Source organism: Neovison vison, chromosome 5 (genome assembly GCF_020171115.1).
Source record: "Neovison vison isolate M4711 chromosome 5, ASM_NN_V1, whole genome shotgun sequence".
Classification (NCBI taxonomy): Eukaryota; Metazoa; Chordata; class Mammalia; order Carnivora; family Mustelidae; genus Neogale; species Neogale vison.
This window is the reverse complement of record NC_058095.1, coordinates 102,225,085-102,251,430: the sequence shown is the minus strand read 5'-3', so window position 1 is coordinate 102,251,430 and position 26,346 is coordinate 102,225,085. Positions and strand designations below refer to the sequence as shown.

The following is a 26,346-nucleotide window of genomic DNA, read 5'->3' as shown; positions in this document are numbered from 1 at the left end:
TAAATATCTGTAGTAGAGATTCACTTAGAGTATTCAAAGAATCATGCAATCTGGGTATGCAACATCTGGCTAATAGTGAAAGGAACATTGTGCATTTAATTATTACAATTTGAAACACTTCAAAGCTGTTAACATTTTAACAGTTTTTTTGTTTTGCCATTTATTTCATTGCAAAGTATTCAATCATGCAAAACAACTTCATATATGTGATCTCTGGCCTTTTACTTTTGCTCAATTATACACTTAAAGGGATTTTTGTGTGTGTGTCTTAAATGTCAGTGTTGAACCTTCACTGAGAGAAAAATCAAAGCACAGATTGTCATTACATTATTCAGTATGATGCTTTTGATCTTTTGAAGGGAGTTCTTTCCATCAGCCAAAAGCCTTAACATTTTATAAAGAAGGGACACTGCACAAATGCTGGGCTCACTTACTAGCTTTCAAATGAAAGAGAATGTTAATTACGTAGTGAAAATGGCAATGGTTTCCAAACTAAAAGGGAAGCGTTACTGGAAGAATGATAGACAAATATCAGAGGAAGAAAAAACCCTAGTCTGTGCCAGGAAGGAAAAAAGGAAGGGAGAGGAGGGAAGGAAGGAAAGTAGGAGATGTCATTGCTATAGCAGCATTTTGGTTTCTTTTTCTGGTTGTTGCTCTTAAGTAAAACACAATACTGAAAAAAAAAATACACACAGATACCAGCAAAAGCTAACAAATGTACTTGAAAGAGAGGGAAGAGAGCAAAACTGTTTAAAGGCTGCCAATTCAATATTCTGATTGGTTTTCCCGGTACAATTTAATTTGAGAGAGGCTCACATTAGTGTAGTTTATTGTATCAACTTTAGTTCAAGAGAGAACCAGCTTTCTTTTATCTAAGCAGTTTCTGTATAATCCTCCTGGTGAAAACTGTAGGAAAATGCTGCACACTTCTATTTTAGAATCTCTTATTAAAAGCAAAATAACTCTCCAAATCTTGATCTTCCATTTTTAACACCAAAGGAGAAATAGACAGTGAGGGAAACTTTGAACCTATGGATGGTATTTTCTGAAAATTCTTGTCATTACCACACAACACTGGAATCAAGTCGAAGAAAAATCTTAAGGAAACATAGTAACCTTGAAACTAATGTCCAAGAAAATCCCACAATAGTATGTTAACACAAATGACCATTCTGTTGACCTTCTTGAAAATCTCCATATGGACCATTTCAGTTAAAACTATATTTAGGATCGTCATTTTCTAGAAATGAGATCTTTGGTTTTTATACACACATGTGTCTGTATGTGCTTGCCAGATACTAGTCATACTTCTACTGCTGTGCCAAATTACACATTTCTAAGCCATGGCCTTAGGACTGATTGAACACCTAAGCTCTATTCACCATTTGCCCTGCAGTTAGTAAAGACACCTGTCTTCTCCCTTTTGTTATTGCCCTCCTGGCTAGAAGAAATGAAAGAGTTTCAAAGAATCAGCGCTCCCTTGCTTTTAAATGAATACAGCTATGTAAACTTCGAATTTGTAAAATATTTGCATCTTTAGAGATTATTTTTTCTTTTTCTTTTAAAGGACTAAATTGGTTTCTAAATCAAAACTAAATAGGTATTTTCAAAATAGCAGCAGTAATCAAATTTCCAACCTTAAAAATTTAAATGTCATTACATTTTCCTGTTATTGCTTCTTTATCGTTTCTCAAGCTAGGACTATTTTAACCTTTAGCGGGAATTTATATGAGAGGCTCTATGATTTTCTGCAGATCCATTTCCATTGTTAAAGTTGACCTTGGAGTTGGTAACCTGGAAAAGACTAAGAGGTGTGATGACCTGATAAAGAAGTTGTTCGCCGCTGATAGAACTACATCCCTTGTACTTGGTCCTTCATGTCACAAATGCTGTGCAGTAGAATAGCGGAGGAATTCTAGTTGACCTCCATTTATACTGTTCAAACGCTGTGGATGCTTGTGGGAGGGTGCACTTCAGGAGGTGTTGGGGCATTAATGGATGAGAACAAAGAGTTTATGTGCTATATCCCATCCTTGGAATAAAGTGGGCCTGGCTTCCATTAAGAGGAAAAGAATAAGCCAGACTACCCACATCCCTGCAATGTACCCTTTCTGTGTAGATTTGTAAAGGGCAATTCCATTAAATTATTGATCTGAAATATTTTACCTTAGATCTGTGATCACAATGACCCATAATGTGGGATTCTTTTAGAGGAAAAAGAGTGGACTCCACTTCAGTGCTCTGGAGAGTTTTAAGTTGTGGTTCACAGACACGCCTGGCTTGTTCTTGGTCCAGGGCAGAATCCAATGCAAATGCTGATCCCTCTGGTCTAAAGGAGGAGCCACATTTGGTTAGAACCTGCTGGAGACCAGGGAGGGCATCTTGGTTTCTGTGTAATCTCTCAAAGTGGTGAGTCCTAGGTGAGCATTTAGTAAATGTTAACAGAGGGAATGAAGTGGGATAAATAAAACCATCATTAAAACCATAATTATGTATTGTAATACTTTGTGGTTCATATGCGGGGAGAGCCGCTAAGGCTTCATATATATTTTTGTGCTTTGGGTTTTACTATGTGATACAAGTTCAATTATATAGTTTTAATTAGGGTCAGAAGCTACTGGGTATCTAAGGAGTTATTATAGCTTATATCCTATTGTCTATGAGAAGTTATTTTATGAAATTGTTCTGATAATACCAGCATAATTGTCTAAAAACAAAATATTGGGGGAAAGGGTCTGTTTTATTGAACAATAAAACATTTTCGCTGATCTTTTTTTCCACTAAAAAGAGTTTTTTAAGATTAATGTATATAAAATCACACATTAAGTAAACAGATAAAAAGAAGATGATGCTGAAATCCAAGCACTCTGCACTTAAGAAAGCTATATCTGCCTTTTTCCCACACACTCTGTTTTCAAGGGAAAGTTAGAGGAGAGAAAGGGAGAGAGAGAGAGAGGGAATGTGCAGAGAGGAAGAAACTTTTCTTTGTTAGGAAAGGATAGACATGTTCTGTGTTTTATAAGCCCTCCAATTCATATATGGCAGTCTCATTAGTAAAACATGTTGAAATTTGATATAAAACCAGTGTGGCCCAAAGGCTCCAAACAGGCTTGTCTTAATGAGGCTTCACTATATTACTATATTACTATGTTACTATATTCAGTGACAGAGATGCTCAAGACTGTGCAAGAGTCAGGCTCTGAGGCATCTAAACCACGGAAGGAACATAAAGCAACGGCAAGTACTTGTTCCCACAGTCTAACTGAATTGAACCCAGTGCTAAGTCATGAAAAGTCCACACGCTCACTGAAGCGGCTTAACTCATGCTCATTCCTAGACAAGTTACGAGGTAGCTAAAGAAGTAGCAAAGCATCTGCCAGAAGGCAAAGCAGAAGAAAAGGGGATAATGATGAAAGCATTCATGTTTGCTTGACAAATGAACTCCTGGGCTATACAGTACTTAATATAAGTCCTTTGGGGGGCCCTTGAGTTATAGGGGTGATATCCGTAAATTCCCCAATGGAAGGAGACTCCAGGCTACCATATTCTTTGAAAGACTTTGAGTGTGAAATGCAGAGCTGCCCAAAAGGAGAGAGGGGAGCATTAGATGCTTTTCACCTCTCTCTCAGCACCAATGTAGATTCCTTTTTTCAATAAAGAGATGGCTGGTGCTCACGGACACCAGATGAGGTCCATTCCGCTAGGACGTCCAGTGTGACCAGGCTATGGACAAAAGTGAAAAGATTCCAGGCAACACGTGAGGGTTAGTTAGTCCTTAAGTACCATTCTTTTTCTCCTGACCCTGTTTTTGCTTGAAATGCATTCACTAGCTTTTGGGAGATTGGTCACTGGACTACTGACATTTTCCTTCCCTTTCCAACGGAAATTTCTGACATTTGGTGAGAGTCTATGTTTTCAGAAGGGTGATGGGAACCTTGCCAAGCAAGCTCACTTAAGTTTCCTGGTTTTTAACACTGTGAGCAGTGCCACACGGTATGTTTTCAGATACTGAGAGGGACCTCGCTGTGTCAGCTCACCGAACTGGAGATGACAAAGAATGCTGCTCTCCTCCTGGATCAAAGAAGGTTGTGCCTCCAAGGCCATCTCTAGAATGACAGGGGCAGAGGTCCCATTTTTGGCCCAGAGGCTGATTAGAAGGTTAATGAAATGTCCTATGGCCAATTTAAGTTCTGGACATTGTGTGATTATGCTCCTCGAGGGTTAACCTCATATATCATCTGTCAGAATGTTCTTTATTTCCGTGATGTAGAAGAGGCACTTTGGTTAAACACATTATATTAATAAATACCACTTTCTCCTTCCACCACCTGTAATGATACTTCTCATAATTTTGGGTTCAATACTGCAAACATCTAGGCTCAGTTCTTACAGAACATTGTCTTATAAATGTGAATCTAACTCTATAGCATTTCTTCTTCATCATCAAAACGCCACCAACCCTCTCATTTCCCACAAATGTTGAGCACCCATGAGATATACTATCATGCAACAATTCGACTATTTCTCACTATATAACAGGAAAGTCTTTCTTCGACAATCTCTTCCAGACTTAACGTATTCTTTGGTTTAATTTAAAGTTAAATAAGCAAGTAAAACAGGGAGGCTCTGATGAGGATGAAAAACAATTCAAATCCAACCTAGTGACTTCCTTCCCTCTATATTTCCTTCTGTTCCCTCCCATGTAGTAGGAAAGGTGAATGACGGGTTGAGCCACCCCTGGTCATAATTTCATGCTGTCTCCACCTATTCGAAAACTTGTCATCGTAAACAGTGTATTTATCATTTGTGCAGACTATCCATGAAAGCCTTTCTAGGAATAAACTGTTATACAATGAATAAACAATGTGATAATTGCACCTTCAAGATTCATGCTCATATAGCAACAGGAGACTCCTCTTCAACTTCTGAGAGAGTCTGCAGCACCCTGGAATAGATTTGTCTCCACTGTTTAGAGAAAAATGCCTAAAATGAGAAGACCATTCCTGGCAGTCCATGGATGGCTATGTGTACACACGAATACATTGTTGCTGCCTCTGGGGTCAGAGGAAAGGCGTGGTTTGTGGTCTGCATTTGTTCTCTGATGCATGAAAAAGTAGACAGAATTCAAATCCAAGTTCATTAGTACAGTCAGGTCCTCTGAGAAGCTTCATAACAGAAGTCCCCAATTCCCTGGCACTGACAGAAGCATTTGGGTTTCCACTGTCTTTCTAAGGCACCGGAGGCCAAGGCTGAATCCAGCGATGCTCTTCAAACCTCTGAGCTGTCTCCCTGGTGGTTCTGTGGGGCCATCATGGGCTTGCTACTGCCTGAGCCTTTCAGGGCGCCCTTCTTCCTGGCGCCCTTCCTCCTCCTGCACATCATCACTGTGATGGCAGCGAGGCAGAGGGTGAGGAACCCCACCGCGATGCTGCCAACGACTGTGACCAGGCTGACGTCAGAGCTGGGCCGGTTGAGCTCACGAGGGAGGACGCCATCAGATGGAACTCGCCCCTGGGGGACCTGCTTCCTGCTGGTGCGGTCCAGGGCAATGTGCAGGATGTTGGTTCCCCTGTTGTTGTCAGCACCTATGTCCCACGCCAGCGGGGGTGGGCTCCTGATCTCCCTCTTCTTCCGGCCCTGGCTCGTGGCCTCTGGCTTCCCTGGACCCACTATGGAGTGGTGCTGGTACTCGGTACTTCTTTTGCCGATGCCTCGATTGGCGTTGTCTTTTGATCTTACCGTGTAGATCGTGTGTATGTACCATTCCCGACCCAGGGCAACCTAGGAAATGCAACTCTATTTGTTAGAAAATTAAAAACCACACCAACCTAATTCATGACTCCTGCAAGAGAAATTAATGGCAGAGACAATCACTGAGAATTTACTCTAGACTGCAGAATTAATACACTAAACATTTTTTTGTGGGTAGTACGTGCAAGGCTTTGTGTAAAAGACTCTAAAATATTTTGTGTGACTCTCAAAGGAGTGTGTGCCAGTAAATCTTTGGCAATCTGTGACTTGCTGCCATTGAATGTCGGAGCTGTCACATGGTTTTAACTTATTCATCTGAAAAATGGGTAAGGAAGGATGCACCAGTGCCGAAACGTGCCAATGTTACTCAACAGTTAGTGGCAGAGGCAAGACTAGAACCCAGACCTTCTGACTCTCAGGACTCTCTTCCAGTACGTCTGGCTGCATATTTACATAGGAGACCATAGAAAAGGTCCGTTTTTCTGCTTTTCTAGGGCTTGTGAAAAGAAGGGAATTTCTGATGGCTCTCTGAACACTTCAGGATTTAAAAGGCATTTAATGCTTTGAGAATTAACAGTGAAAACCATTTTAAAAAATTATTCCGAGTAACAAATATGCTTCTTTAAGATTCTTTCTTTAGAATGAAGACAGATACTGTGTCTGCATCCCCTCTGGTGTGGACAATTTTCAGGAAATTTCCTAAAAGGTGTACTTGCCCCTCTAAGGATTCTCCGTGGAAACACAACTCTGAATTTGTCTCATTTGTCTGCTCAGTGTTAGGGTCGCCTGTGTCTTTTTACCATCCATCGCTAGGCTAGGATATTGTTTTTTGGTTTATAAAGTCTTTGAGAATGGAGATTTATGAGCTGTGCACACTTCTTTTCTGAAGCCAGCAGTTCAAACAAGATCACTCTAATAAAGAGAGTCATGAAAAGTCAACAGGAAGGAAGTATTGAATAAGAAAAGCAGAGTTTCCAGGGCACCTGGATGGCTCAGTGGGTTAGGCCTCTGCGTTCAGCTAAGGTCATGATCTCAGAGTCCTGGGATCCAGCCCCACATTGGGCTCTCTGCTCAGCAGGGAGCCTGTTCCATCCCCCTCCCCCCGCCTGCCTCTCTGCCTATCTGTGATCTCTTTCTCTCTGTCAAATAAATGAATAAAATCTTAAAAAATAAAAGAAAGAAAGAAAGAAAAGGAAATGAAATCAGAGTTTCCAAACATCAGACTTAGATTTCTATTCCGGGCTGAATAAGGGTCTTCATTACTCATAGCCTTAAAATAAGGTGAATGCACTAATAAAAATAATAGTACCTAGGGTTTACAGAATGCTTACCAGGTGCGCACTATGGTCCTGTGTGGCTTACCTGCATTACCTTATTCAATGTTATGATTACTTATGCAATATTCCTATCATTGCCCTTTCATAGAAGACACCTGGATCATCCCAATATTAGTAATTTGCATGTGCTCACAGAGCTGGTGTAAGTGGCTTATTACTGGCCCACCTGAAAGAGTGGCGTTGAGTCAACTTTAAAACCATCGGATCCAGGCTGATTCACTAAGAGAATAGCTTCAGGGTCATCGGCTGCTAGCTTGGCATTAAACAGGACGTTTCCAAAACTGGTGGCTTGCGTCTCTGGCTGAGCTTTGTCCTTTAAGCAATAAAGAAAATGAGGAGTGCTGTAGATAATGGCAACTTCTGCAAGTACAGAATGGTTTCTTTAGGTTTGTGCAAATACAGATGACCATGCAATGTCACCATTGTGTTTCATTTAAAAAGATGTTATTGCTTTTAAATACCAGATGAAAACATTGAACTTTGAACATCTACCTAGTTCACCGTTTGGGCCAAAGCACTTACCACAATTTTAAATCTATATAAGAGTGAAGGAGAGTCCGCTAAGCAGCCATATTCTGCATTCGTGGGACTGTATTTGGGAACGTAGCCGTCAGCTCCAGTGCACAGAAACACCTTCTCAATGCTGCAGTAAAAGGAGTCACCCAGATTCTGGACAGGATCTACCATGACACGCCCGTAAATGATGTCCCCTGAAACAGATACGTGGAAGTGTCATTTCTGTTACGTGGTAAGTCCTGTCCACATGACTCTGCAAACCATTGGTGACAATAACGCTCTCTAGGGAGTACTTTCTTCTTTTTCTAATCTGCCATCAAATACTGGAAGACTTTCAGGATGTCACCCACTCCCAGGCCTCAGGTTGAGACCACTCTGGGGCCGGACCACAAGTGACTGCAGCTTTACTGACTGTCCCATGCTCAGTCAGTAGTGGGAATAACCTCAAGGCTTGGTCTATAATTTAATATTCATAATTCCACTGTGGTTTAAAGTCCACTTCATACAGATAAATTACTTGGCAGGATACAGACTAATAAAGTATATAGAAAAGAAAATATTGATAAAAAGCTGAGTTGGCTTTATGTGATTTTGAAGGAGAGTTTGTGGAAATTCCCTCGCAGTCAGTCATCTGTTTCACAACTACTACTGAACTCCCACCATGTGTGTTAGGCATTCTGCTAAGTGCCAGGAACAAGCCACTGAGCAGCACAGATATGAACCTCACCATGAGGCACCGACAGTCTCAAGTAGCTGCAGTATTTGAGTCTATGCACCTGGAAAGAAGATTCACGAAAAGAAAATCTAGATTGTTTCCAAAAGTCACGTAGGCAAAGGAAAGAGAGATTAACTTCCCCAGAAGAAAAACCATCTAGTAGCATATATCCAATTCCAGTGGGCCTAGCCATCCCTGCCAAAGTGGTAAAGACCCAGTAATATTCTCAAGAGTACACCAGCGTGATCATTTCCCTTCTTAAACATGATCCCACTAAAGCAAAGCACAACAGATGTGGCAGCAAGCAGACAGAGCGGCTGTCTCATTTGTGAAACGGGTACCTTCTGCGAAGGCAACATCACTCTCTTGCCCAAATCCCATGGATCCATCAGACAGCCAGAGGCTCTTCTTGGAGAGGAGGTACATCTGGGTGTTCAAGCTGAACTCAGCTGCCACTGGATCGCTGACCTAAAACCAAGTGTGAAAGCTCTGTTACGGGTTGCCGATTGCCCTGGCGGTGCACAAATGCTTTATTCACAGACACACACATGGGCTGTACGTGCACATGTAGATGACTGAAGACTGCACTGCAGTTTTCACATCCAACCAAACTAACACAGGGGATTGTAACACTGGCTCTGCCCTTCATGAGAAGGCGATACTGGCGAGGTGAAATGTTTTGACTGGGACGAGACAGCATTCCTTGAGCTCTTTTCCATTGTTTTCACAGGGTATGTATGGGACTTGTACTTATCATGCTCAGTGCAGGGCCAACACTTAGTATTTGTCCTTGGACAAAAGTGTCGTCATATTTCTTTTACTATATAATGGCAGTTAGGTACTTGGAGATGTCATGAACTACAGGATATTTATTTTCCTTGAAGATCAAGAACGAGGCAAAGACATACAGAAGAACTCTGGGGAAAACCCTCAACTCTCCAAGGCAGCAAACTCCAGGAGGAGAAAAGATCACATAAGAAAAATAACCCTTGTGTACTCTTCAACTCTGGATTTTATACCCTGAACCAACGATAGATGAAGGGCAGTTCTTTCCTCCTTCCTTCTTCTCTTGCTTCCTTCCTGTCTGACTTCCTTTATTCTCAGCAAGCAAGAATTAGTAAGTCATGCTGTGAATTTATCTATCTATTTATTTATTTATTTACTGATATACGTAAACCATGTCTTCATGAAGTGGGATTGGAGAAGTCACAGGAAAGCAACTGCAAGAGACGCACCTGTTGGAACCGAATGTCAAGGTCAAAGGTGACAGGCTCTCGGGGGTTGCAGGTGACTGGCAGGCGGTACTCTTGATGTGATGGAGTGGTGCAGGGCAGCAGTTTCACTGTGTAAGTCCCTGAATAGTCACGTACCTTTAAGGAGAAGGGAGATTTAGGTTTTCCCTTTAAGAATCTGAGGTGTCACCCAAAGCAGCAGAAAAGGAAAGTTCAGTTAAGAGCCCGAGTCACTTACCGCGAAGTCAGACATAAAGCTCCACTGCTGTACGGGCTGGTTATATGTCGGTTCACTCCTGATGAGGCGCAGGGAGAAGGTCAGGCCTGGATGATCAGCTGACATGATCATTGAGCTCGTGAAGGATGCTAGAAAAGTGCCAGTAAGAATAATGGTACAGTGGCTGTAAGAGTGCATAACAGCTTAGGGTTTTCAAAGCACCTGATCGCACATTGCTTGCTTTTACTCTTAATACTAAACCTTCAAAGCCCCAGTGTTGGTATAATTAGCTTCATTTCCCCCCCCCCTTGGAGAATGTGAGCTGAGGCCGATTATAGTGACTCTCCCAAGATCGCACAGTTAAGATGTGTGCCTTCTGAGTTCTAATTCAGTGCTTTTCCCACTCTATGATTCTGTGAAGAGATAATTGTGCAGAAATGCTCAAATAGTCTGGGGCAACTTTCCAGGGAAGGCACAGCAGTACAGTAACAGCTGATGTGAATGCATTTATTGTGCACCGAAGCCGAGATCAACTTTAGTCTCTTAGCATCCGCACAGCGGGGCAAACCCAACTTACAAACGGAACCTAATTTTAATTAGATTGCCTGCAATTGTGTCTAAACAAAGACTCAGTTTATTAGAAAGGTAGACATGTGGAAGGGATCTGTAAAGACCCAGAAATCCTTATTTTCCAGAACTGTCAGTTACAATAAAGCCAAATGATTCTTTTTGGGTCAGTATGTCTTGTAGCTCAGCCTACAATATACAGTGAGCCCTCTTTCTCTTCTGAATTTTGGCCCCATTCTTTCCTTGTTTTGAGCTCAAACCCAGAAAACGGAAGGCCGGAGAAGACATGGATTGAACTATGTTCCCCGTCCAATCTGACAATAGTTAGCAAATGGGCAAAATATGCAACACCAATTTAGTGATATGGAGAGTCAAATAAAAAAAAATATTTCTAATGGGATGTCCTTTATATTTAAAAAAAAGCTTGGGCATTGGACTTCAGTGCCAGCTTCCTTATTGGTATTTAAAGCACAGCATTCTCAGTTAGTAAAATGACACAGCAAATCTTTATTAAAGGTAATTAGTTAACATGTCTGAAATATAAGTATCATAGTACAATGTTACTTCCAGCTCTATTATAAAGGTTTCTCACAGTATCCAGAAAACGGCTGTGAACAGAGAAGTCCTTGCTAAACAAATGACTTCAAATTCAACTTTGTATGCAACAGAATTGAGGCAGAGAAGGGGCCTGTGGTTGCTATGCTCTTTGTCTAAGGAAAACTCCACTTAAAATGAACTCAGTAGAGTTTTCGTTTAAATTTACTATCATTTTGTATTTTCTTTAAAAGGCTATGTTGATAACAATGAATTTGTAGCTTATGAGATATAGCTGAACAATTATTAAACCCTCCTGTGGATAAGTCACATGGACAATTCACTTGAAGTTAAGTTTAGATGCTGGATTCATAGCTCATCAGGTAGCGTAGGGCCTGAAATATCTGTGTTCTGTGGGGCAGGGAGCAGCTTCTTGTGGATAACAGGGCTTACCGGGATGGGACAGCACGAACAGACCATGGAACTGAGCCTCTGTCTTAAAGTTCACCACCAAGCGCCCCTCTTCACCGATGCGCATGCTCGTGGGGTAGAGAGAACCTACATGAGCAGAGTGCACAAGAGTGGAAATACTGGTGACCAGGGACTCATTATATGCAGTATTTCTTCCAAATTTGAATTCAGATATGTCTCATCTTTAAGCATTCTAGCCAAAGACGGTGATCAGAATTTTGAGTGATAAGAGAAGCACAAGTGTTTTGTTTTGCTTTGTTTTTTTTTTTTTTTTTAACAAGAAAGGGTATCAAGAAGGGAGGCGAAATAGAATCAGGTAACATGAGTGAGGTCAATATGAAATAAACAGATAGACAATATGAAATGGATAGAAATAGACAACATGAAATAGACAACAGGCCAAGATTTTTTTTTCCCCTGGAAGCATTAGTCTACATAAATGAAGTTGTAAATTGAGAGACACAGTAAAGTTGTCAAGTTCTGAAGATCTGGACTTGGAAGTGGGTTCATGTTCTCCAGAATGATTCCAAATTTTACAGACTTAATAAAAACTCTGGAGGTTTTCCAAAACTTTTGGCAGTTTGACCAAAGTTGGTTCCAGAAACAAGAAGGAACCATGAGATCCTTATGTAGAACTTGAGAACCACAGCATGGATTCACATTAAATTTCCTTAAATATACACTTTCCAAGGCAAGATGTGTAACCAAAGTACTGAAATATAAAATAATTTAGAATGATCACTCAGGGTGATCATATAACCTTTCACGTAAATTTAAGGCAATCTTAAATCTGTTTAAGATAGCAAATTTTGAGACACTGTCAATAGTATTTTCTCTCTGGCTCATAAAAAGTAATTCAAGCATGATGCTCAGATAGGCATGGAGCCAGAACAGTAGCATGTGTCTGAAAAGAAATTATTCATTCCACGGATAGATAAATTAGCTTTATGCTTGTAGACTTTAAATTATTATTCTGATACAGAGATTGAAAGAAAGTTTGGCAGGTGCTTACAGGTGCTTAGGAGTTAGTTGTACTTACCACTGCTGTTTCAAAGCATCCAGCTAAAATATTACAGAATGATAGAAATTTAAAATAAAAAGAATATTATTAGCAGTCTAGTCTACCCTTGAGGAGAAACTGAGTGCCACAAAGGCTAAGCCGTATGTTCAAGATCACAAAGCTAGTAAGCTGTGGAAGCCAGAACTAGAAGCCAGGACCTATCTCATTTTCAGAAGAAAAAAAAAAAAAAAGCATACATTTTTCTCTTGGGTTCATTCCTTATTTTCATAAGGAACTTCTTCTATATATTTTCTAGAACCTAGGAAACACACAGACTATGTTGTGTAACACATAAATGATGAATCACCTGAAATGGACTGTCAGGGTTAAATACCCATGAAATGTTTATGATATCTGTAACAGTCACTTGTTATACAAAATTTTGGGCACTGATAGGATTTCGTTAGTTTTTCCATGACAAAATGAAATAATCTTAAAATACTGAACATAAAAATAAAATTTATTGAAAGTTGCTTCTATTATTTATTTTGCTACAGTTAAAAAAAAATCCTAGGATCTATTTGAATCCTAATTCAACAATAATTCAAATAGATGAGAATAGATGAGAAATCATCTATAATTCAATAATTCAATAATTATATTCAGTAATTCAATAATTAAATAATTCAAATAGATGAGAAAACTCATTTTCCAAATTACTACCCACCTTGGAGTTCGGCTTCTGGTGGGCTGCCAATTCCATCATTCCACAAGATGGCAGTGTCATACACAAAAGTTAGGCGGAGCTCCGACTTCAAGTCAAAATGCTGCCAGCCTCCTACCCCAACCGGGGAATGGAACACGTAGGAAACATACAGAGGCACTCGAAGGGTCACATAGGACTGCACTAGATTTAGGACCTAAAACAATGAAATTACATCTGTCAGCATGATTCAGTATTAACTGGAGGAGCCTAACTTTTTTACAAGACTCTTTTCTCCTTTCACTCAACTAGAGATTTTGAGTGACCATTGAGGTAAGGAAGTGACAGCATTTATACTATTTATACTACTATACCTAATTCTGGAGCAATTAACTAGTTGTTACCATTACCTTCCTTTGCAACAAAGGATATGCAGCAGCAGTCTTGAAAGTCAATTGCATTATTTTGAGTATATTATACCTACACAGTCCTTTTTGTTTCTTAACAGCTTTAGTAAGATATAATTCACATACCATATAATTCAGTGATTAATGTATTCGGGGGTATTTAATATATTCGGGGAAAGGTGCAACTTTGACCACAATCAATTTTAGGACATTTTCATCACCTCCAAAGAGAATTCCAAACCCGTTAGAAGTCACACCTTCGTTCCTTCCTCCTCCCAACCCCGGTAGCCACTAGCCTATTTTCTGTCTCTCTTTACTTGCCAATTCTGGATATTCCATATACATGGAGTCATACACTATGTGATCTTTTGTGAGAGGCTTCTTTCACTTATGTTTTCAAGGTGCATCCATGTTGCTGCACATTTCAATATGTTTATTTCTGAGTAGTATCCCACTGCATGCATATGCAGCACATATTTATCTATTCATCAACTGATGGACATTTGGGTTACTTCCTGTTTTGAGCTATTATGAATAAGGTACTTTTTAATTTATTTTATTTATTTATTTTATTTATAAGGTACTTTTAAATTATTATGTAAAGGAAGACAGAATAAAGAAAGATCTACAAGCAAACATGTTGAGTAATGACATGTAATACGTCATATGTTGTAAAATTAATTAGTTGAAATGAAGTGGGTTCCTTTGAATTTTATGCTTTCCTTCTTTAGGTATTTTGTAGGAAAGTTAGTAGTTATGAAGATAAACTAATATTCATTTATTGATCCCCTAGGTTCACAATAAAAACTATTTAATATTTTTACTCTCCCCCATTATTATATTTACATGCATGTGTGGATGGCTGGCTGGCTGGCTGGCTGGCTGGGTGGATGGATGGGTACATGGATGGATGTAAAGATGCATAGAAAAGGAAAGAGAGAAAAATTAAGGTTCAAAGAAATAAAGCAAATTCTCATAGAGTTCTTTAAGCTTTCTAAATGGCCTTGCCAGTATTAGAACCCAGTCTTTGGCCTCTGCTTTTCTACTCTAACACACCTCATCACACTCCAAACAAAGCTGAGGACAGTCCTAGGATCACCTAACCAATGTTATCATACTTAAATCTCAAAATAGCTCTGCAGAAGACCTCGGCAAATAAAACTATCTTTTACGCAAGAAAAGATGGACTTAGGTCAGATCATACTATTCAGAAGTTCCAGTTGGGCTTTCTAATATCATTCTCATTCTCTTTCCACACTGAGCTGGCAACAGGGATCATACACACGTGTTAGTGAATAACATAATCAATGATAAGAATAATTTATCACTTTGTCATAGAGTAAAAAATAAACCCCTTAAGTCCCCCAAAATTGATGACCTGAATTGTCAACAAAAATATACAAAAAGAATAGATCATCCAAGTGAAACATTTGATTGCTAGCTGTGTCGTAGCTACACTCCTCATCATCTGCTAACTTGGCTAGCAGAAGAGGGGCCTTGCAACCAAAGTCCTCTGAGATAATATTGTTAAGGGCCAATATTATTGCACTCAGTTAAAACTGATCTTGTAGTGCAATTTTAACACTCAGTGTAAAGAAGAGTGATCAAGTCAATGTATATGCCCCTGGAAATTAAGATTAATATTTCATCCTGTGGTTTTAATAAACCACCATCTTTTAAAAATTAGGCTTTAAGAATGAGTTTCCAGTTAAACTGTCTAGGTGCTAAAAATTTCTGCCAACATTATACTCTATCAAATGTTATTGAGTGCACTATTTTAGAGAGAACTCTTAATATTCACTTCCTATGAGTTACTTGGCATAAAGTTCCCTAATTTTTATTTTCTTTCTTGTGGCAACCTAGAGTTTGACCAATTCTGGACATGAGATCAGCATCTTATTGCATTTTCTTGCTCATTATGGCCAGGCCTTCTTTGTGTGCTTGGAGCTTCTCTCTAGAGTAACTGGTGCCAATAGAACAATGTCAATCATCCAGGTCGCCTACCTGCTCATTCTTATAAAACTGAAGAACGCAGTGCTGTCAATCTAACTTCTGGATATCACCTTAATGAACACTTAGTTTTCTTTCAGCCTGTATCACAGGATGTTTTTAAGGGATTCATTTATACTAAAAGAAAGAGATGTTAAATCTGGTAACTGCTCTTAAAGCAATTGTGACACAACAAAGGAGATTACATGTCCTTACAATTGTTTGAAGTTTCTTCAGCAAAACCAAATGATACTTCAAATTCCATATTTAAAAGGAAAGTATAAAATGCAAGATTTCTGGAAAACGTAACAGTGATATAAGTTTGTACTGCTACTGCTTCTAGTACTACTACTAGTACTACTACTACTACTACTACTTCTAGTACTACTACTACTGCTACGAAGTGGCTACTAATGGGCAGCAAGTCTATATTTGAGGAAGTACTGCCAGCTAAAAACATAAATGAAATTCACTGGGCTGTGTCAGATGGGTAGGAGAAGGGAAGAACAGGAAAGAAAATGAATATGCTAAAAGAGAAGTTGCACACAGAATATTGACTGAGGTGGGGACTAGTGTTGAGGTAACTCACAGTAAGCTGAATTCTTCACTTATTTGGGCATCCAGCTTAAGCTATCCAGATTCAGGGGGAGACGAACCATGAGAGACTGTGGACTCTGAGAAACAAACTGAGGGTTTTGGAGGGGAGGAGGAAGGGGGGTTGGGTGAGCCTGGTAGTGGGTACTGGGGAGGGCACATATTGCATTGGAACACTGGGTATGGTGCATAAACAATGAATCTTGGAACACTGAAAAAAAAATAAAATAAAATCGGGCTCCTTGCTCGGCGGGGAGCCTGCTTCTCCCTCTGCCTCTGCCTGCCTCTTTGTCTGCCTGTGCTCGCTCGCTTTCTCTCCCTCTGTCTCTGACAAATAAATAAATAAAATCTTAAAAAAAAAAAAAAAGCTATCCAAATTCATATTGCTTTATGAAAGTAGACAGTATATATATATATATATATATATATATATATATATATACTGTTTCTTACAGAAATTGGCAGTATACATATGTACTAATGAAAGCTATCTAGATTTATTATGTTCCTTTGCAACTTTCATTTGAGCAAGGCTGTATTCTACATGTATTGAACTTAAGCCGTGAAGAAGTCAGTTGGTTTGCCCAAGATTATTCAGTACAATCAGTTGCTAACACTCAAGTATATAGACCAGCACTATCCAATAAAAACATAATGTGAGGGCACCTGGGTGGTTCAGTGGGTTAAAGCCTCTGCCTTTGGCTCAGGTCATGATCCCAGGGTCCTGGGATTGAGTCCCATATCAGGCTCTCTGCTCAGTGGGGAGCCTGCTTCCTCCTCTCTCTCTCTCTGTCTGCCTCTCTGCCTACTTGTGATCTGTCTGTCAAATAAATAAATAAAAATCTTTAAAAAAACAAAACAAAACAAAAATAATGTGAGCCACACATGTAATTTAAAATTTTCTAGCAGCTGTACTTCAAAAAGTAAAGAGAAGTATGTGAAACTAGTTTTAAGAATAGGTACTTAATCCAATATATCAAACATATTATAGTTTAATATGCAATCAGTATAACATTATTTTTAAGAGTTGTTTTTTTTTTCCCTATTAAGTCTTTGAAATCTGGCTTGTATTTTATAAAAATAACACACCTCAATTTTGAATGCTCAGTAACCACATATGGCTAGTGGTTACCATATTGGGCAGCAAAGACTACACTCTTCTGCTCAAGGTCTTTAATTGGACCACACAGGTTGAAAACATAAATCATTTTAAATATTTCATAATCCAGTTCCTACCCACCTTTATGTGGGATATGTGGTTTGTGCTCACTTCAAAGATTAAAAATTGAACTAGTGCTGTTCGGATATTATCTGAGGTCTACCACTGGTGTGGATTTCCCACTGGTTGTACTTTCTGTTGTTCCTTTTGTTTCCAGAAAGATGTCTACATCATCAAGATGGTGGTGTTTGTGAATGTGTAAAGAAGGCTCACAAATGTCAACAGCTCCAAGTCCCAATAAAGCATGTACTTAGCTACTCAGTGGAGGACACTGTTTTAACAAGTCAGAATCCTCAGCCAAGGGATTAGCAGTAATAGCAGCCTCCACATCCAGGAACACTTGGAAGAAAGAGACCTTGGCTTCTCTCCAATTACAAGCCTTTCTAAAGGCATATCTGCTCAGAGATGCACAAAAGAGACCCTGGAATGAGGTAGGGTCAACACTGGTCCACAGATTCTTTAGCATTAAGGACAAATCTATGGGATATTTTCAAAAACAGAATTAAAAATTATATAAATGACCAACAATAGAGGAATGGCTAAATAAGTTATGACGACACACACAGTAAAATATTATGTAGCCAGGGGCGCCTGGGTGGCTCAGTGGGTTAAGCCGCTGCCTTCGGCTCAGGTCATGATCCCAGGGTCCTGGGATCAAGTCCCGCGTCGGGCTCTCTGCTCAGCAGGGAGCCTGCTTCCCTTCCTCTCTCTCTGCCTGCCTCTCTGCTTACTTGTGATCTTTCTCTGTCAAATGAATAAATTAAAAAAAAATATTATGTAGCCAACAAAAGTCATGTATCTAAAGAATTTTCCTTGCCATGAGAAAATGCTCACCATTGTTAAGTTAAAAAGCAGTATACAAGATGGTATAAATAACATTCCACTGCTACTATCAAAGATGTGTCTGTACATTGGAAAACACTATAAAATCTGTCTGTGTAGAGTGATAGGGCAAAAAGATTTTATTTTTTATTTTTTATTTTTTATTTTTTTATTTCCCCAGCTTTCCATCCTACTATCATTACTCTTACTTAAAAAACAAAGAAACTGGGGTGCCTGGGTGGTTTAGTCAGTTAAGCATCTGCCTTTGGCTCAGGTCATGATCTCAGGGTCTTGGGACAGAGCCGTCCATCAGGCTCCCTGTTCGGCGGGGAGTCTTCTGTTCCCTCTCCCTCCCATTTGTGCTCTCTCTCTGTCCCAAGTAAATATATAAAATCTTAAAACAACAACAACAACAAAGAAACAACACTATTAAAAAAAAATTGACAAAGTTGACTAAGAAGCAACGTGCTCCAGGTAAGCCACATTTTGGATTCTTCTTACAATTTCTTGTAAAATGATTTAGAGTAACATACATGTAAAAGAGTAAATCCAAGTACTAAGCATAAAATACTACGATGGAAAGAGATGACTTTTAAATATATTCTTGCCCTAAAGTGGTTCCATGTTTCTAAATCCCAACACACAGTAATAAGGGAGAAAGATTATTCCTCAAACCAAGCAACTAGGAAAAAACATGTTTACTTTTCCAAAATCATGGAAAATCATGCCTTCTCATAAGTAAATGACAATTTAATGTTTGCAGTGCAAACTTACATGGAATTGCATTTCTGTAGCTTATTTATGCTCCTGGAACAATGTTATCAGTAGGTGTTTACCTAACAAAGAGCTAAGATTCCCTCCTGGCAGGACCAATAGCCAGGCTCCTGAAAAGTGGAATGAACTGAGGGCTTTCATTTGTAAAATAAGTTGTTTTCAACAGAAGAGTCACCACCAAAGTATCCAATAGTTTCTAAAAACTTGGTTTAACTTTAATAATTATTTTGCACCACAAGTGTTTTTTATGGTACACCAAAACAATTTAAATTTTTATTTACAAAACACTGTTTTGTCACACAAAACAGAGGAGCAATATCATTTTTTAATTTATCTCTATTTTTCTTTTCCTGCTATCCATCTCCTTTTATATTTTAGAAACTATTAAAAAAGATTTTAGGATTGAAGATCATTAGAAAAGTCCACGTTTCTCTTTCTTGGCAAGTAAAACTCTTAACTTTTATAGGAATGAGGCTTGACTCCTACAACTCTACTTTGTTGGGAGTATAAGCTCTCTCTCTGGTTTCCTCACCAGATACCTAGGATGGTCCCTGGCACAGAGGAGGTGTTCAGCTCATATTTCTTTAATGAAGGAAGATGCAATGAAAAAGATGAAAAAAAAAAGCAGAAATGGTCTTAATATCTTAATAAACAATAAAACTTCATTTGCTATGAATAGAGAACTATCTTGAATATTGCAGATGATGCCTTCAGTCTAGCAACTCTGTCTTATAAATTAAATAATCTGAATGTGAGAAGTTAGGGAAGGTAGAGAATCTTTCTTAGAAAGTGTTAGAAACCACTTTCAATCACAGAGAAATGCAGGGACTTGCCAATGTTTTGTAGAGGTAGCTGCAGCCACTAAGAACACACACACAAAAAGTCAGTTCATCATGTTGTTCCTGGGGGAAGCAATTACGAGAGAGTAAAATTTGTCTGCATGGCGATCATCTTGATCTAAGGTGCCAAGTCTAGGAAAGGACTACAAGAGAGAAAGTCACGTCTATTAAATACTTGGCTGGGGGCGTGCATTCTTGGCAGAGGACAAACAGACCGGGGCAGCACTGGCTTCCTTCAGGATCTGTTGGCTAAAAAGAGTGGGCAACACAACCACAAAGCTGCCTGAAGACAGTTAGTCCATATTGATGGTTTACCTTTACTTTTCCCCATTTTTCCACCGTAAATTCAGAAATGTGAAAGTTTGCAAAACTCTTATGAAACCCTAAGCGGAATCTATTCACCAAGTGTCTATAAAGAAAAAGGCTGAGGTAGATTCGTTAATATGAGTATTTTTATTCTGGGGCAGGACATTTTTCTTTCGTATTTTTTTCTGGTGGCAAAGATACACTGGGAAAGAGGAACCTGAAGAGGTGACACTTTCGAGGGCTTAAGTAACTTGCCCAAAGATGCAAGGCTAGAAAACACAAGAGCCAAATTTAGATCTGCATTTGTTGGATTCTAATACCCAAGCCCTTTCCACATTCCACACTGTCTTCCTATTGCTGTTTGGGAATTTTTACTAATCCATGCAAATTTCTGTGTATTTTGCTGCTTTTAGAGGAGATGGAGAGAATGTCTCATTCCCTTAGAGTCCAATAGTCCCCATATGGACTCAGATGAATGACTGCCTCTCGTTCATCAGCACCAGCTGAATGTGTTGTGTTTCACAGCTCTGTCCTGGTGTTAAACCAATACTCAGTTACTATCTCTCTTTCTTATGCTACTACTTGATCTATATTTTAACACCACAGGGATATAGCCTGGACAACATCAGCCTCACTCTGGTTAAATCTTGTAAGACCTGATACATCCTGGGTACCAGTCAATACTTTAATGTGTAAGTGGACTTATATGTATGAACTCTTTGTTTAGTCCAGGTAGGACAGAGCGTGGCTTTAAGTTCAAATACTCATTACACTTCTCAACTACACCCAACATATTTTAAATTCTATCATAACTGCTAATGGAGATCTTGCTACCTTATCATTTTGACAACTTTGGTGAGGATGACAGGAGTAGGGACTGTGTGTCCGTGTGTGTGCTGTATTTTTTTTTATAAGATTTTATTTTTATTTATTTGACAGACAGAGATCACAAGTAGGCAGAGAGGCAGGCAGAGAGAGGAGGAAGCAGACTCCTGGCTGAGCAGAGAGCCTGATGTGAGGCCCGATCCCAGGACCCTGGGATCATGACCTGAGCTGAAGGCAGAGGCTTTAACCCACTGAGCCACCCAGGCGCCCCTGTGCTGTGTATTTTATATGTAAATATCTGTGTGGTATGAAAAGGAGTCAGTAACTCTAGAGCAGAAATAACAATAAGCTTTTAATGAAAATACTTTTGACTATGTTAGTGATGGAGAAAAGAAGCAGATGGGGAGGGAATGGGGAGGAAACTAGGAAGGAGTAAAGGGGGTAAAAGGAGAGAAAGACAGAAGGTGGAAGAAGAAAAGGAGGGAGAAAAACTGGGCTGACCAATTTTAAATCTTCACTTTAGATGGCTTATGACACAACATGGACATCTGTACATACACACAATAAATGGTAATGTATACTTTGGAGAGAAATTAATATTTGGATTTTTATAATATCAGGGTATATTTGGAATTTACAGCAACAATTACATAGTGACCTTTGATACAAAGATGTTTTGAGCCCATCACTAAAAAAATGTGTCAAAATTTTGACACCTTGTTCCAGAGACAGACATGAATTATCACACCACTCGTGCAAATTTCCTCTTGTACCTAATGACCTTCGCCAACAGAATGGAAGACTAGAGTTGGGATTTAGTCTAAATCTGGATACCTGAAAAAAACCAACTCACTTTTCCAGTGCCCAAAGCTCAGATGTTCAATATTCCTACCTGTCCATCTGTCCCGATGGTGCCCCCACAGTCAGTGAGAAGTTCTGACATGTCATAGTAGCTAACAAACTCCCACAAACAGGCCTCCAGGTTCAGGTTTCGATAGAAGCGTAAGGTACTGGAGCCTCTGATAGATGAGCTGTACTGGTAAGGATGCGTCTCTCCGATTACTTCTGGATTTTTTGTAGCATCAGTTAAGAAACCATGGTGAGTCTTCACTTCGGTGTAATCCAGAAGGTTGGAGCACTGGTGGTTTCCAACTCTTGAGCCATCAGGACTGAGGGTGAGCTCAAAGTTGGACAGCTCTTTAGTGGAGATCACAGGGAGCATGCCTGCAAGGAATTGTGATCATATTGCCGTTGTCACCAGCAAAGGATTTAGAACAATGATCATTTCTTTGTTCTCAAGAAGACAAGTGCTATAAAATACTGTACAGCAGTGATTACTATCAACGTGGTATCCCGGGGGTCCTTGGCATTTTTCAGGAGATCTGTGACATTAAAGCTATTTTCATAATGATTCTAAGACATTATTTGACTTTTCCACCATTATTCTCTCAGTAAGTGGAGTTTTTCAGAGTTATCACATATTGCCGTAGATTGAATGCAGAGGGAGATAAAAGAATTCAGCTGCCTTTTATGAAGACAGATATTAACGGTACTTTCAAAAATGTAAAAAAAACAATAATTTTTTTGATTTATAAGTTAGAGCTGTTTTCCCTAAAAGTATGTCTTCCATGTGACTATGTAGTAGATTATATTTAAATGAATGAAAAAAATGAGTATTTAATAATTCCTTAGTTTTGATTTTAAGTCCAGTCCCTATTTATAGATATAACTCATAAAAACAATGGGCCTTTGAGATCCTAAATAATTTGTCAGGATGTCTTGAGACCAGAATGTCTGAAAATGACCACTATGCTATAGTCTGCAAACTTCTTGCATAAAAGGCCAAATAGTGAATATTTTAGGACTTGCAGACATAAGGTCTATGTCTCAACTGCTCCATGCTCCATGTTAGATAGAAAGCTGCCACAGAAGACATGCAAAAGAATTCCTATAACTGCGCAATAAAACTTTCCATGCACAATGGAGCATAATTTCGTGTAATTTTCATGTTCCATGAAATATTCTTCTTTGTTTTTTTCCCAACATTTAGAAATATAAAAACAATTTTCTAGCTTGCAAGAGCCTAGGAAAGCAGGCAAGTAAGCTGGATTTGGCACAGGGGCCAGAGTTTGTTGAGCTCTGGCATGAGGATGCAGCCAAAAGGACCATGACAGAGGTGTTTTCCTGGAACCTTTCCCCCTTCTTGCTCTCAGATTCTCCCTGAGCAAAACTCTAGCCTCACAAAAGAACTGGTCAGCTTTTACCCAGCTCTGGCAGAGCTGTGGCTGTTGACCATGTCAGACAATGCCAAGTCAGTTCTAGGAGCAGCATGAGGGACCAGTCTTCCCATTAGTAACTGTACAGGTTTGATTTTCCCGGATGGGTTCCCCCCTTGGTCCTTTGCACCTCTGAGTCACACCTCCAACATGAGCCTAGAGACGAGCTGGTCATACACAGGATCCACATTATGCTGTAAAGTGGTGTAGATTCCAGTCCACCTACCTCCCACCAGCACAAATTTGGGTTTGCAATAAGCAGAAAAAGCAGAATTATGTCTTCTTTTTCCAAGAAAGATAAATTCTATCTTATTGCTCCTAACACTGCCTTGTGCTTCTTCTTGCTTCCCTACTTAAAATATAACTAACTACCAAGTAATAAAATTCATATTAACAACTTAGGTATAAAGTCAGTTGAGAAGAACAGAACTTGAAGATGTTTTCTGTACTGGGGAAATATTCACAGTGTGGATGAAGTTATCAACTCACAAATTCCTGTCTGGAGCAAATGAACACAATTTATAAATTGGATTTTTAAATTCCAGCTATGAAATAGCAAATACATGCTCAGTGAGATACTGAAATGCTTTACTGGAAGTCCAAGTTCAAGAGTTTTAAACACACAGTCGTACCATTTCATAAAAACTAACACATTGACCAAAGTTTTGTTCCATTGTGTTTGGACAATGTATTAAATTTATTTAATTTTAAAGAATGCTTAAATTGTCAGATTTTTAAAAAAAACAGGATAGAAAGAAAGCAGAATCACTTGAAAGAAACAGACTTGAAGGTGAATTGCAAAATGAACATTTTGCCGTCCGCTTGGCGATTTTGGGTATTCAGTGGCATAAACCGGGTAGTAAGGAGCCCAACCACTCCCACAGATGTGCTTACCCAAACCACCTACCATCTATGTGTGGCATCGTGACCGTGAGCTTGATGAGGTTTGTGTAGTCTGGGTCCTCGGGGCCCGTGTAGCGCAGCTTAGCGGAGAATGGCTCTGCTCCCACCGTCCCTGGCACCCGGGGCTGACACAGACCTCAGGGAAAAATGAACGTATTTATGCCAAAAGAACACAACAGACAATGCCTAAAGAATATTTTTAAGCTAGGCACTATAATTTTTTAAATAATAGAATTAAAACTTCCCTGTGGACTAACGCATTGCTAAGAGCAGCTATAAAAAAAGCCACAGACCCTGGTGTGAGAAGAAAGGGTGGTGGTTTAGTGGCTACTTCTTTACATTTCAGGTAGTTGATAAAGTCTGAGAAATAATAATTATTGTTCAATGTACTTAAATACACGCTGGACATTCTCAATTATAATAATAGTTACATAACTGTTCTCATATAAAATATGAACAGACACAGTAAAAGAAGATTGAAAGCCAGCAAGAAAAGAGTAACTATAATTAAGTGAACTGGATCCTTTCCCTAGAATAACATACATGACTAGCCATAAAGTGTCATTATTCATAATCAAATACACTAAAAATGAGCTCATTTTTTTTTAAGATTTTATTTTATTTGTTTGTCAGAGAGAGAGGGAAAGAGAGCGAGCACAGGCAGACAGAGAGGCAGGCAGAGGCAGAGGGAGAAGCAGGCTCCCTGCCAAGCAAGGAGCCCGATGTGGGACTCGATCCCAGGACGCTGGGATCATGACCTGAGCCGAAGGCAGCTGCTTAACCAACTGAGCCACCCAGGCGTCCCCAAATGAGCTCATTTTTAAAACAAAAACTCCTTAGAGTCAGAAAGCAAAATGTACACAGTAGAGTTTTCTCTCTACATGTAACTTCTTATGGTATGTGTATTAGAATTTATAATACATAATATAATTTATAATATAAGTTGTAATTTATAATATGCATACTGATACAAAAGATACTGATATGGATATATGCATATACATAATGAAACACATGGTGATATAGACTTATTTTCTATCATCTATCTATCTGTTAGTGATCTTCAAGAATTTTGGCATGAAAATGTGCCTCCGATCTTTCCTCTAAAAGAACTGTGTTGTTTTCATTTTAATATTATGGAAGGGACTAAGATGCTGGTTTATAATTTTGAGGGCACTAGGCAATATATAATCTCTTTTCTCTTTGTGCAAAACAAAGAAAATTGGCAAGTATTTATTAGAATAGCAATAAAATCAGAGGCAGTCTCCAGAGTCTGGGCTGCCTATTCTATTAGTAAGGGGACTCATTTTAAGGCATGAACTTTTTTTCCCCTTTGGGACCAACATAATAGTTTGGTCTTAAGAGAAACTTAACAAAAATATATTTTAATCCCAACAGAAGAGCATGTTTACTATGGTATGATATCAATAAATAGTTGTCCTGAGTATATAAAGGTGGTACAAATAACCTTTCTTTATCCAACAAATATACTTCTGAACCACTGTGTGCAGATAAAGTTGTAAAAACGGAATCTTATAAACACACTCTTATTTTAAAAATCTAACTTGAAAACAATTAAAAAAAAATCCAACTTGAAAGTTCTTCTGCAGAGTGAAGGACTAGTTTATGAAGTTGATTTCTTGTCTCCTCAGTGTTGCTCGAGCTACAGTCTATTCTCACGCCCGGTGTATCTGGGCTCCAGCCCTGGGCACAACCTCTCTTATAATCACAAGTTGTGGGCACTTGTAGATACCTCTCCACCCGATGGTCATTCCTCTCTCCCCGTACCCCGCAAGTTCCCGCTGGGGCAACCACCAGCTCATCACACAGGAGCCACGTTGTCCAGATCTGACCTTTGCATACCATCCTGCTTCTTCTCCTCTCCACTCTCTCTTTCACCTGCTTCCCCATTTCTCTGCTTATAGTTTCCAGAATATTTCATGTACTTTCATGCTTCTATGATTCACTGCTCATGTTTTTGTTTTTTTTTTTTCCTCTGCTCTTTTCGAGATTCCTGTTTCCTGACTCTCTCAGGGTAGAACTGGTCACTTTCACTGTGCCTTGTCCAGACTAAAATTTATCTGTGTTCTCAGCCTGAGTGTGAACTCCCTGAGAACAAGAGTCTTGCTTCCTTTTCCTGAGTGCCAGCGGAAAGCCTCAAGTCTGACATACAACAGGCGGTCAAAAAAAAAAAAAAATGTGGAATGAATAAATTTTTATTTTTTTAAAGAATATTTTTGTAAAAATGGATGTCATCTTTTAAGTATTTGATGAATATTCAAGAGTGCATTTGGAAGAACTAGTAACCGAAGATCAGGTATTGATAGCACTCCCTGGTATTTTGGCAGT

The 26,346-nt window shown here is 39.2% G+C and overlaps 1 protein-coding gene across 1 annotated transcript in view; it reads right to left on the bottom strand.

Moving 5' to 3' along the window:
- Nucleotides 1-3,142: 3,142 nt before the first annotated feature.
- FREM2 (FRAS1 related extracellular matrix 2) overlaps nucleotides 3,143-26,346 on the bottom strand; it is a 156,058-nt gene continuing 132,854 nt past the window's right edge. The window contains exons 15-24 of the mRNA XM_044249633.1: nucleotides 24,002-24,133; nucleotides 21,711-22,042; nucleotides 13,068-13,260; nucleotides 11,323-11,427; nucleotides 9,790-9,917; nucleotides 9,555-9,689; nucleotides 8,661-8,787; nucleotides 7,611-7,798; nucleotides 7,255-7,401; nucleotides 3,143-5,781 (exon numbers count right to left, since the gene is read on the bottom strand). Of these exons, the coding sequence (XP_044105568.1) occupies nucleotides 5,269-5,781; nucleotides 7,255-7,401; nucleotides 7,611-7,798; nucleotides 8,661-8,787; nucleotides 9,555-9,689; nucleotides 9,790-9,917; nucleotides 11,323-11,427; nucleotides 13,068-13,260; nucleotides 21,711-22,042; nucleotides 24,002-24,133 (2,000 nt within the window). The 3' untranslated portion in view covers nucleotides 3,143-5,268. The remainder of the gene's footprint in view (nucleotides 5,782-7,254; nucleotides 7,402-7,610; nucleotides 7,799-8,660; nucleotides 8,788-9,554; nucleotides 9,690-9,789; nucleotides 9,918-11,322; nucleotides 11,428-13,067; nucleotides 13,261-21,710; nucleotides 22,043-24,001; nucleotides 24,134-26,346) is intronic.